This window comes from Tubulanus polymorphus, chromosome 4 (genome assembly GCF_964204645.1).
Source record: "Tubulanus polymorphus chromosome 4, tnTubPoly1.2, whole genome shotgun sequence".
Lineage (NCBI taxonomy): Eukaryota > Metazoa > Nemertea > Palaeonemertea > Tubulaniformes > Tubulanidae > Tubulanus > Tubulanus polymorphus.
The window spans coordinates 15,971,009-15,985,316 of NC_134028.1; the positions used below are offsets into that span (position 1 = coordinate 15,971,009).

At 37.1% G+C, this 14,308-nt stretch overlaps 1 protein-coding gene across 2 annotated transcripts in view; it reads left to right on the forward strand.

Annotated features, from left to right (window-relative positions):
- LOC141904778 (exocyst complex component 7-like) overlaps window positions 1–14,308 on the forward strand; it is a 221,742-nt gene that overhangs the window by 198,591 nt on the left and 8,843 nt on the right. For both annotated transcript variants that reach the window (XM_074793435.1, XM_074793436.1), the window contains one exon: window positions 6,917–6,958. In XM_074793435.1, coding sequence (XP_074649536.1) covers window positions 6,917–6,958 — 42 coding nt within the window. The remainder of the gene's footprint in view (window positions 1–6,916; window positions 6,959–14,308) is intronic.

Here is a 14,308-nt window from a genome sequence, read left to right on the forward strand (position 1 = left end):
TTCTTTAAAATTCTTCAATGGTAAAATATTTAATATACTAGAATTACAAGTTGTATCTTTAGTTGCTTCGAATGTTTTTGTAGGTTCAATTAAATTACAATAGATATAGAAATGTGTGTAAGGTATTAAGTTTGGTGTAGCATCAATATTTGTAAAAGATCTATCTAGCGGAATTCCTTTAGTTTAGCTATAGGTTTTTTTACCATAAATTTATGTTTTTCACTACGAGATAACCTTATGTTTATTTTATCAGAACTATCACTTTTTAAAAATCTAATATTAAACCCGGAATCACTACCTAATTTGTGCCAGGCTTTTCTATTAATTTTTGTGATAATGTATTTAAATTATATAACCCTGGTTTTAAATATATATAGAACCATTCATCTTTATTTTTATTAAAAATTAAAAAGGCTCTGTTGAATAATTTTATTCGATATATTGTAAAATGAGTTACATAAACTAATATTTACTATGATATCTATCTGGTAAATATCTTCTGAATTTATATTTATTACCTTTTAATCCTTCATATTCTAAGTGAATAACTAATTTATCACCATATCTATTAGTAATTGTTTCAATATTTGTAATTAGATATTTCTTATGTTATGTTAATTCTGTTAACTTTTTGAATTTATAATCTACAGATTTGACATTTTTAGTATCTTTAATTCTAGCTAGGAATTCACTGTTTATTTGTTTACTCTCCATTTATTATACATATTTTTTATTAAAATTGATTTCATTAATATAATATTCATTTATATAATGTTCATATATATGAATATTATTAAAGAAATAGGGTAAGTGTTTTTTCAGATTAAAGGTTGAAAGGTTGAATGAGTGAGAAATGAAAATAAATTTGAGCGTGTGAGAATTTATTTTTTATTTTTTATGAGCTCGACCTTTCAACCTTTGATCTGAAAAAACACTTACCCTATTACTTTTGCGGATACCGAGGACTCGACCTTGTCAGCTTGAATCCCCAGTCTTTCACAAACTCACGAAACCTTGGCGATGAAAAAGGCACAATATCAGCAACAAATCTTCAGGAGTACTGTGATGAGCGAAAACACCCTTAGCGTGACGGATGACTTCAGAGGCATCCTTCCTCTGCAGTGGCGCTATCTCAGGATATCTAGAATAATAGTCACAAATAAGAAGATATCCTTGTTCTTAAACGTGAACAAATCCACCCCAAGTCATTGCCATGGTCTATCCGGGATCTGATATTGTTGTAAAGGCTCCTTAACTTGGCGATCCGCAAACTCGAGACAGGAGGGGCACTTGGCCACGAAATCATTGATATCATGATTGAAATTGGGCCAATAGACTGTCTCGTTCAAGCCTTACATTTTTCAGCACCCATGTGACCTTTGTGTGTATAACATCTACAATCGTGCGACACATACTTTTAGGGATAACGATTCTTTGTCTGCGCAACACAAGATTATCATGAAAATGAAGCTCATCGCGCACATTCCAATACGCGCTGATACTCAGATTGACGTATGACACCCGATCGGGGCCAACCACGTTTAATGGCATAGATTAACTCAGATATTTCACCATCCTCCTTGACTGCGCATTTTACTTCCGACAGCCTATCGCTACTGAATGGGAGATTCTCCATTTATAGGCTTACCATTACCTCAAAGTCCGTATTCTTCTTTCTGTCCGGTAATGGAGCCCGAGATAATGTATCTGGCACATCTTATCTCCCGGAATATACGAAAAATCGAGCATATATCTTTGTAGCTTAATCATCATGCATTGGAGACGCGGCTGCACAATCGGCTTTTAGCATTGATACCAATGGCTTATGATTGGTTTCGACAGATAAGATATCATTCCCAATAATATTTTGGTGAAATTTGGAACACGCAAAACATATCGCTAACATTTCATGTTCATTTTGCGCATCATTCCGCTCAGCAGATGCGAGAGGTACAGGGACGCGACTGCTACAGGGTGACCACATGACTGCACCACACGGGGTGACCATCTTGGAACAGCCCAGTTGGAGATGTATCCCCCTGAATCCTGACCGGCTTACCCCCATCATAGAACTTCAGAACAGGCTTGGGTGACAACGCACTTAAAATCCTATCCACAGCCTGATCATGCTCATGTTCCCAGTTCCATGCATTACCTGTTTTAACAGATCTCGCAATGGCTTCGCGAAATCCGACTCGTGTGGTATATATGACGACAAATATTGAACCATGCCCAATAGTCTTTGCAATGACTTAACGCAATCAGGTTTCGGCATTTTTGCAATCGCCTCAACCTTGCTCGAATCAGGACGCATGCCCTCAGCTGACATGATATTACCACAATATTTGACATGAGTCGTTTTGAACTGTAATTTAGCCTTGTTGAAATGCACACCATTTTCACGAGCACCTGCTACGATCATGTCATCACTAATCACCTCGACACCATCAATGTCACTGAAAATCTCCTCAATTCGTTTTTGCATGACATCACTGGCGGACTTATACCAAACGGCATTCTAAGAAAACGCAATCGTCCCCAGCTTGTATTAAATGCATTTAGATATTAAGACTGTTCAGTTAATTGGACGTGCCAATAAGCATTCTTCAAATCCAAGGTACTAAATACCTTTCGCAGTTCTGTATATCTTCGACGGTCGGAATTACATGCTTCCGTCTGATCACTTTATGAAGCTGTCTAGAATCAAGGCACAGGCACATTGACCCATCCTTTTTCTCAGTTACTACTAGATTGCTGACCCTCGCGGAAGGCCTATCAGCTGTCGCAAGGATCTCCATATCGGTCAAGCTATTGAGCTTAGCTTTGAGCTTGTCCCCACGAGGCAGTGGAAAGTGTCTTGCTGGTTGGTTCAACCGTCGGATGGAGTTCGATATCGTACAACCTTTCTAATTTTCCTACTCCCTCGAACAGATCACCGTTTTCTCGCAGCAGAGCTTCCTTCGTTAGAGAGCCACTTGACACACCAATGTTATTCAAATGCTTGATGTCAAATAACTCCTCGCAAGCGTCTTGGCCAAGGATTGAGATCGACTTTTGATCCATTACGTAGAACTCGAATTCCTTAGCAATACCAGAGATGAACACTCAAAGCTGACGACACCTATCGGTGTAATCTTATTGTTACTAAAATCGATCAAAATCGTACTAGTTGGTCAAAGACGATTATTAGGACCACGCACTGATCGATAGATACGATTTGGACATTCGCCCCTGTATCTAACTGAAAGCGAACTAAATCTTCGGAATTGACTTCCACATTGACTGACCTCTTGTCATCTGCCACCATATCGACACCGGTTATGAACAAAGGCGAGATAAAGAAATCTTCGTCACTGCTTGCATCACATCTAGACAACGATTTCGCATTTTTGGGCTTAAATCTTGGCGATGGCGGAGTTGTGGCTTTCTTACCACCACTTAAACACACCGCAGCAAAATGATTTCAGCCTTCACACTTGTAAGGGCAATGATTGTAGGGCAATGATCAGCACCCGATTTATGCGATCCACCGCAGTACTTACAGCTGGGCTTCGATGAGCCAATTGACTTCGACGATGACAACGATTCACGACTTGATCTATATTGCTGTATGTTATTAATTGGATTTTCTGACGACATAGATTTGGCCTGCAATGAGCTATTTCTGCCTGGAATTTCTTTATGATATCCTCCAATTTGTGTTCACTTTGCCCTTCCTCGAAGACAAAAGAACTAGCAATCTCTTGACACTCTGACCCCAATGAATGTAAAAGTATAGCCACCTGAGTTTTCTCTTACTTCATTTGAGTTCTTACTTCATTTCTGTGTGATATACTCTAAACTGACTCCGCTCCGCCACTTGGGCCACACCTGAGCAGCGTTCATATGGCTCAAGTCTGGCCTCTCAGCGGGTTTAAGGATGTCCATTTCCACAAACTTCTGACACCATGTAGACCAAAGACTTCACAACACAGCCATTACAGATATTACACATAGATTTATTCATAAAGGGAAACAGTACAGTTCAAATTATCAGTATAAGTTACATCATCACAATGCATATTTGAGTCATTGGGGAAAGCCCAATACCACATATATTCATGATTAGTCATGCGGTTGTGTGTGATCATTCCATATAATGCTTAGATTGTTTCTTTTGACGGATTTTCATTAAAATTTCATGGTTCAAATAGAGACATACATGTTTACGCTTTTATCATGATATTTCTGAAAATGATTTAAAAACATGTCCTTATTATGGAATTGATTGAAGAACAGGTCTTTTCTAATTATATTTGTAAAGCTGCAGCGTCACGCCCCATGAGGATCTTGTTTCTCATAGGTACTGATTCATCTAGATTTCAGTTTAGCCTAATAATTACAAGTCCTGTTTTTATGTCTCATTGGAGCTATAAATTGGATCCGTTTTCTCTATCTGCGCGAAGTATTTACGCGATCGCGTAATGACGTCTTGCACGAGTTGTTACTCCGCGCAGAATAAACCAGCGCGACCTGTGATGAACAGGTGCGCGATCGCGTATTGACGTACTGAACGCGCGAGTTCTTCACGCAGAATGAACCTGCACGAGTTGTGATGAACAGATTTGACTTCATTCAATTAATTATGCAGCGAACTGTTAAAACATCAATATTAATAAAAGTATGATTTTCCACTATTTGAATTTGTCAAGAAGCGATATTTAGAAACGTTATTTCGCTAATTATCGCTAAAAAAACTAAAGATTTAATGGTTTTGATTTTATATGCCCAAAGACGATGATTGATTACATTGATGTAGTGTATCAAACTTATAACTTGTAGTGTATCAAAATAGTGATACGGTACGTGAAAAGTAGCTTAATTACCTTTATCTGTTTATTAACCCTAATGTCATGAAATAATCCTGGTCAATTGATATGATTATATTAGTGCATTCCAACATGTGCCCAAGACGATGTCCTAAAGTAAACTGACCCGTTCTGTTCAGGCTCAAGCTGATATTATATTAATTCTATCGTACGCGCGAACTTTATTACATTTTATCGCACGTGAACACGAGCCCGGCACACGAGGCAATTTTTAGTCGTCGTGCTGCGACCGATTTTTATCCCACAAAACGCCGCTTGTTATTATGTTGGTTCTTCCCTTCCACTTATCCGCAAAGAATAACCACATATCCCGATTTCTTCGAAAATTTCTCAGCATACTTCGTTGCCTAAGTCTGCAGTCATTTTGTTGAGTCTGTATTCATGTCGTTAATCGTTGGTCGTTGAGCGTTGGTCTTTTTCCGTTGTAAATGATGTTGTAATTGATTTTAAGTGTTTAAAGTATCAAAGAATACTGTTCAATGTGCTGAGAAATTGCAGATTTTTATACGGTTCTTAAATCATTGTCTTCAGAATTTCTAGACCAATTAGTTTACACAGGTCTTTTAGACACGATAATTATGAAGAAATTAGGGTTCCTGGTACGATTGGCAAACATTGTGCTGGCGTTTTAAAATAAATGGGTGAATGGGATTACTAATTATGCACATACCACAATTTCTGCTTCGTTTTACGTTTTGGCTACTTATTGTAAGAAAATTACTCCCATTTGAATCTAATTCTAAAGAATTAGGTACCGATTATAATGATTTCATTGTTCGTTACCTCAGGAGTCAAGTCAACACTGGACCGGTACTTCAGAGTTTAAAAATGCATTTACATAGTAGTTTATACTAGACTTAAAATTAGTTAATGGACGAAATTCGTAGTAAATGTGTATATTCATAGTAATCAAGTTATAGCCAGTCAGGCGTATTCCATCCGACGGCGCCAGGTGCCTTCAGAAAATAACTTTTTTATTGACCAAAAAAAAAATCATAATAATTGATTAATGCAAATGATAAATTTCAAATATTTTCATATATATATAATGCAGGAAGGAGAACGAATTTATGGCAAAAATTAGGGCTTCTGTCTCATGCCGGGTAACTAAGTAAATTCCAAATAGAAATGCTGGCCAACTCATTTTCTTAGCTGTCAGGTCTAAAAATTACTTGTTTGTAGAATTATTTGAATACTTTATAAATAGGTGGCCGGCTATGTGTAAAATTAACTTGGGGAAAAATGAGAAATAAGGTATCATTTTTGTCCTATATCCCGCAATAAATGAATCCAAAAACTAAAAAATGCTAACTACAGACCACGAAAAGAGATACCTTTTTTATCTTCAATCTGTGGGTGTCTAACGTTAACTGTTCGGTAATGAATAATGGTAATTAACAGAATTGTTATTTAATACTCGTCTTTTCTCTCGATCAGTATACGTGTATTAAATGTTCTCTGCTAAACTGTCGTTTTTCTCGTCTGTTTGTCATTGTCGGGAAATCCTTTGAAAAAAATTGTCACTTGAAATCCCACTCGCCCGAAAAATCATCGCACTAAGTAGAGGTAAAATAAAATCCATGCGTCCGCAACAGTAGTCTTTGATAGTACGAAGTACTGGGTCTAATAACCTCGCGCAACTGATCATTACTATCAGCTGCGCGAAGTACCGGGTCTAATTACCTCGAGCAACTGATCATTACTATCAGCTGCGCGAAGTACCGGGTCTAATTACCTCGCACAACTGATCATGAAAAAATCCTAGCTGCGCGAAGTAACAACTCGCGCCACTGATCATTACGCGATCGCGTAACTGGTTCGCACAGATCGTCAGTTTCTGACCCTGCTCATTGGTGGCAGGGATACACATTAATGTTCTTCTGGTGGAAAGGAGACAGTACATTCAATCAATGTGTGCTGACCCCTTGAGACCTTAGAATGATACAGCCCACATGATGGATTTCCCTGGAACGAGTGTGGGGATTGTGGTGAGACTATGCCCATAATTGCAGCTCCGTTAAACAGTTTTGATATATTATCTCTTGTAGATGAAGGATAAGGAAAGGCAGAATATCAAAGACAAATTTACTGTAAGTATTTTATGTCATTTCAATCACAGGAGAACATCAGAACAATCATTATTTCATTGTTTAAAAAAGATGACCACCTGTTCTTTCTGTTGAAGATATTGGTATTACATGTAATTTTGTCTAAGTACGAAGTGCTAATTGACAACAGCTGCAGCAGTCGTAGTTTTAGCTAGTTCCCCTGCTTTATCATTTCTAGATAGGTAAACATGGCTATGTATAGCTGACTTTTGATTCCATAAATCAGATTGAGTAATGATTTACTTAAACATACGTTCTTTTGTATCGTATGTATGGCAAATGAAATGTTGAGAAGATTTTGTGAGGATGAGTTGAACATCAAAATTGACGAAAAGATTGTAAATTTATCATTGCTCAATGCATTTTATGCATCCGTTTAGAAAATAACTGATTAAGATTCTTTAATTCTGCAGCACTACATGACCAACTGACCCACCAACCACTGTTGGCCATAACATTCACTCATGTTTGAGTCACTTACAGGTTACCCTTAAATTCAGAGCTGCCAACCATTGTTATTTTTCCGTAAATTGTGTGAAAGATTTTTCTGGCTAAACAATTATCCCCGGTTCTTAAAGTAAACTTCCTTTGTTGCATTTCAATTTTGACATTCCTTCTGATTGCATTATCGAATTGATTGAAGTTTGCACTTTGAACTCCTTCTTCAGTTTTGATAATTCATATTTCGAACAAGTTTTTGGCATGGCTATGGGGACTGTGCTTAGTCCAATTCTAGCGAATCTATTCCTTAAACACGTTGAATTTGAATTACTATTTCTTTACACAGATACTCCCCCTAAATTTTGGTTACGATACGTTTGATGATGACGATATTTTCTGGATCATACCTGCATTATTTTTCATTCACTGCCCATAGCATTGCACTTAATGTTGCCCACGGCTTATTTCTTCCTGCATTTAGGACTTGTGACCCCCTATTCTTGGATGATGAACTAACCCAGATCAAGACTTCTCAATAAATTAGCGTACCTGATGACAATTTGAATAAAGCTCTCTTGAGAGCCCGTCGTTCCCATTTTTATAATTATCAAGTGACCCGCGGGCAAGCAGCCTATTGTTGTACCTTTGTTCGTTTTCTGGAAAAATCTAAAACCTCCCACCATCTCTTAAACAAACACCTCATTTTTACTTATAACAACAAACTTAGTCATAATCTTACCCATAACTCCCCCAAAACTGGATCCCTGAAGATTGGTGTATATAAATTTACTCAATTAACCTGTTCTCCTCTGTTTATATACCCCTGTTTTTAGTCAATATCTCACACCTGACGATGATCTCTAGGGTGACATCGAAACGTCGTGTTCTTATATTTTAGATTGTTTGAATAAATAAATTCTCGATTTTAAAAATCCTTTAATTCGTACATAGTGGGTTTTTATCTTATTTTCATCTCCAAATTTCCTGCTTCTCGTGTGCACCCGTTATATTAATTCCCTATATTGTTTGCCATTATTATCGCTTGCTTGTTTCCAATCACTCACTGATTATCGCCTTTCATATTCCTTCTCTTTGTTATTATCTGATTATCCCCTAGTTTGTCCTCATTTTTTTTGCTCGCGTTAGCGATCCTATGTCAACGGTCTGGCCGATTGATAATCATTCATATGCTCAGTACACTACCCTCGCAGCTATTTTAAGCACACTCAAACGCAATTTCAGTTGCCTGTAATTTCACTACTAATGGGGGAATTGAGTATATATAAAGTATATATCATAATTGGTTTTCTTTATGGTGCGCAAAGTTGAAAGCCGTTGGTTTCATATTTTTGGAGAAATTTACCAAAAAGTTTCAAAAATTCGATTTATTTGAGCGCGTTTTTTTAAGCAGCATCTAACTGTAAAAAATAACACATAACTGTAACTGTAAAAAATAACACATTTGAATATTCAATGCTGTTTGCGTTGGAAGAACTTTATTATTGCCAAGATCCAACGCTTGGGTCGGTAGTAATGGGCTTTCAAAGACGAAACCCCTCAAAATCTTGGTTATAAAAGATTTGTGTTGACCTGGTTTCGACTTCCATCATGACGTCATAACATTGAACGAGGTGGATCAGCTGGTGCGCATTATTTTACTAACAAAATGGCGGCACGATTGAATAGGTTGATATTCATCATAGCGCGAATACTGATACTCAAGGCGTGCGATCAACAATTTATTGTGTGCGGTGTATTCAATGATTCATCTAGGTTTTAATATCCCGTGCATAAGGTAACGTTGCATCAAGATATCTGACGAAAATGTGGTTTCAAAATGCGGAAATTTACTTCCGTGTTCGCCACACGGCTGATTTACTGATAGCATCGAATTTTTTTTAGAGATGAGTCTGATATATACATGACTGGAAATACTTGTTTTATCATCATTAATTGAAACATTAGCGATCTGGTTTGGAGCCTGATTATTAGTATTAATTTGCGGCACAGCGATGAGTGTTCGCGTTGGAAACAGTCGCGTACAGTCGCATAGGCAATATCGCCTTATACTCTCGTGTTCACTGCGTGTTTGTATCAGTTACAGAGTACGGTGTAGGTCACGTGTAACAACGATTTGTCTGAGTGAAGAATGTAAGCTACATAAAGCAATCCTATCGTAAAATTATAAAAAATCATGTCAGTCGATAAACTTTGTTTCGTCAGTAACCAGCACTGGCCTCAAATTGGGATGTATTTTGTTCAGACAAACGGCCCATATCAATTTTTTGAAGATTTCATTCTCGTTAGAAGTCAGTTATCATTAAAAGTTCACACTGAACAAAATTGAGTCTTTTTTAGCTCCGCTATGACCGAAGGTCAGCTAATGGGTTAGGCTGTGAGTCATCGTCCGTTCGTTCATGCTTGCGTCTGTCAACTATTTCTTCAAATCGCTACTAGTCCTACAGTTTTAATCAGATCAATTCCAAATTTGGCATGAATGTTTTATGGACCAAAGCCTATGAAGTGACTAAGCCATTTTTTGGAATCGTCCCGCAGGGGGCGCCCCTGGGGGTGGAATTTCTATTTCTTCAAATCGCTACTAGTCCTACAGTTTTAATCAGATCAATTCGAAATTTGTTATGAATGTTCCATGGACCTAGACCTATAATGTTAGAGAGCCATTTTTACCTTCATGACGTAGTCATTATAAGATGGTAGTGAGTCGATGACGTCATTTTCGTGTCGCCACTTATAACTTGTTGGTGGGAGTTCAGAGGAAGATTTGTCAAAAGAATAAATGCTTTAATCTTATTAATGCATTGTGAAATTTCGCTTTTTAAAAATATTTCCCTAAATTATTAGAAAATGCCAAAAGTAAGACCGTGGGAAAGTTTTTATGGTTGAATGGGCGAATCACGGCGGCAGAGTGCATCTGTGATAAGGCGGAAACAGTTCCATGTGAAGGCAAAGCTTTTAAATGATTAGACCGTCGGAGGTGGTTTATTAACATTTTTCAATTATAGTGCTGCTATTTTCCCAATCAAATTGCTAGATTTCGATCGTTTCTCATAAGTCAACACTTGTAATTCAAGTGTGATTTTGATGTGTGTAGGGATACATCGTGACTAGCGTATTGAATGGGGGCGCCATGTTAAAGCTGTGCGTCGATCGTTGAATAGTGGAATTATAGGGTTGAATTATTTTGATTGTATCCATACAAAGTTTATAAAAGGTGAGTGTCAAAAAACGGTCCATTACAGTCCCCTAATTTATGGGGAGAGACGCTCTTAACCTGCAAAACCGTGGACTGTTTCGTGTTATCGTTTGCCTACGTGACTGACCTTGCTTGAGCGTTCGCTGCCGACGCGCCGCTTCAAAGTTATGAATAAAGTATTATACAACTGATTGTTAATGGCATAAAACAAATTAACCTTTAAAGAAAGGTACCTAGTGTCTGACATTCTACTGAAAAATTCCGGATTGATTCACCACATAGTTTTTTCATAGCGGGCATAGTATATGAATCAATTAACCCTTTGGAACTTGGATTATTTTACAACAATGCACTGAGCAGGACTGAATTAATTTTGGGTAAAAAAAAGGAAACAAGTAGCTATTTACCAAGCCTTGTAACTCATAAACCAGTAGAGTTAGAGCTTCACTGTAAATGGTAGGTTTGTAATACTCTTTTCAAGGTTTCTTTTGATATATAGCATTTAGTAATCCTGATTCTATGTAATCATCGTCAGTATCTGGCCCGTATCCGACATCCTCATCTTCTGAGCCTTCGTCGGCAATCAGTTCGAGGATTTCTTCATCTGTCAGAAATTTCCGAGGCATGTTTAGCAAAATAAACAATGCGAAAGACACACGTTGTCTGTTTCCTGGTTGTTAAATCTACGAAACCGCCACCTGCCGATTCAACGCGAATTTCTTGAGAATTTTTAATTGTATGCTATGAGTTTGTGTACCGAAATGACTTCATTGGAGAGTTCCCAAGGCGCATACTGCTTGTCGTTACTAAATTTAAAACTTTCATTGTGCTATAGCCGATACAAGGCAAAACGTCGACCTCTCGCAAATTTGCGAGATCAGTCCATTCGGCGTCATTTCGTTCTCTCGCAAATTTGCGAGAGCCGGTTCCAAAGGGTTAAGATGATTGACAGATGCGGGTGCGGTTGTACCAGCTGATGAAGACGTTCATTGTAATAAATAATTTTTACCACGTGCGTGATGAAAATAGGGACATCAAACTAAGAAGCACTGAATATTTTAATTACATGTGATTTGAATAGGCATCTGTGCTGGTTTTTCAAAAAGTCTAATCATAATTGACTCCTATTGTATAGGCCTAAGCTAGGCCCTCCAGAATTGAATTGAATTCGACACAGCATCGCCTGTAATTTGCGATGAATCTTTTTGAAAATAAGCTTGAAGATTGGGTCTGGCGAGATGTCCACCCCTATTGTAAAAATATGTCATCGGTGATCAAATATGGCTGCCATTGGGGTGGCCAACTGGAAATTCTTGTTTGTACGATGCAGCCTGCAATTCTTGATGGTTTATCACAAAATTTGGTGTGAGGATCAGGGTAGGTAAGCTGTCCATGCCTATAGTGTTTGGAGGTCATCGGCTTTCAAAGATGGGCGCCAGGTCAGCCATCTTGAATTTCTAGCACGAAACGGCCTGCAATTCTTGATGCATTTTCATGATACTATGTGTAAGAATTTTGGTAGGTGAAATGTCTACCCCTTATCGAAGATTGAGTTCAAGTATAGCCACCAGAGGATTGCCATCCATCTGGATTTCATTTAAGCACGATGCCTACACCAATTCCTGATACATTTTTTCATGTAGTGTGACCTTTGGGGCAGCTAAAATGGGCTTATCTTTTCATGTAAGGTATATTAACAGAAAATGAACATAATCGTCACATAGCCTATACTATCTTAACTATTTTAAAACTTGTTACATCGTTACAATGTCAATCTTTCAGTAAAACTTTGAATACTAAATCTTCTTCTACTGCATCATGAAGGTATAAGGGCCGTGGGCCTCCTGTTTGGATTCGTCCCCCAGGGGCGCCCCTGGGGGTGGAATTTCTATTTCTTTAAAACGCTACTTGTTCTACAGTTTTAATCAAATCAATTCCAAATTTGGTATGAATGTTCTCTGGACCTAGGCCTATAAAGTTACAGAGCCATTTTTTGGATTCGTCTCCAGGGGCGCCCCTGGGGGTGGAGTTTCTATTTCTTCAAATCGCTACTAGTCCTACAGTTTTAATCAGATCAATTCCAAATTTGGTATGAACGTTTCATGGACCACGGCCTATGAAGTAACGGAGCCATTTTTTTATTCATCCACCAGGGGGCTACCCTGGGGTGGAATTTTTATTTCTTCAATTTGGTATTAGTCCTACAGTTTTAATCAGATCAAGTCCAAATTTGGTATGAATGTTCTATGGACCAATAACTACAGTACAGAGCCCTTTTTGGATTTGGCCAAAAGGTGGCACCCCTAGGTATGCAGCTTTATTTCTTCAAATCACACAGCGGGGCTATATAAGCCGATAGGCTCCTTGTTTATATATTTTCTTCTCATTTAATTTGAATGTGGTTCATAATATCTTTCTTCACTAAATGATTGATTACATGTATCACATTTATGTAATTCTTTTTCATTCTTTAATTCTTCTAATTTAGTTTCTAATATATCATCTTTATATTCTAATTTCAATTAATTTTCTGAGGTATCATTATGTCTTGCTTTTTGAGATTTATCTATATTAATTTTACATGTTGGACAGTAGTACTTCTTAAATGCTTCCATTTTAATAACAAATTTATTATTAAAATGGATTTTATTTTATTCGAAATCATGATGCCCTTTTTCATTCTTACCTTTATATATGCAATAGAAATCACCAGAACATAATTCTTCAATATCTTCACTAGATAATCTATGAAATCTGTCTGGTAAAAACGTTCTGAATTTATATTTATTTCCTTTTAATCCTTCATATTCTAAATGGAATACTTATTTATCCCCATATCTATTAGTAATTGTTTCAATATTTGTAATTAACTATTTCTTAAAAATTCATAATTCTGTTAACTTTATAAATTTATAATCTACTGATTTAGCATTTGTGGTATCTTTGATTCTAGGAATGATTTTTTATTCTCACTGTGTACTTGTACTATCTGTGTACTGTGTACTATCCCTTTTAATAACAAATTTTGTATTAAAATTGATTTTAGAAATTTCAAATTTCATAAATATGATATTCATATAGATGATATTCATAAATACGATATTCATATATATGGAATTCATATATATGGAATTATTAGAGTTATTGTATATAACCTTCAACCTTTGTTATCAAACAACTTATATACAATTAATCCCGTTCCTCAAAAATTATTTTGATAGAAACCGCTGTCTAGTACCGAAAATATGTTTTATAGACCCAAGGAACTTCGTAACAGCTTTCTCCTCACAAATAACAGAGTTAAAAAGGGAAACCACTTATACCACATAACCGCATAAAAGTTACACATTATACCTCATTAAACCACATAATTTTGTATCATTTTACTTAATCAATTTTCACCCCGCATAAGTCGTCATCGAATTAGTTGTATCATCATATTTCTCGTGTGATTATTTTGGTCCCGATTTTAATCATCTTTAAACCTTTTAACTCGTACTTCATATTTATATTCCCGTCAAAAAACGTTCCCTGTATTGACATAATAGCCAAGTTGCTTTAGACGACTGGCGCCCGCCATAAAGGTCTTTGAGAGTAAGCAAACCATCAGCTGGCGCCACCTACCCTGCTCATCTTTGTTTTACGTGCAGGGCTGCCAATGTCTCCGATTTCGGTGG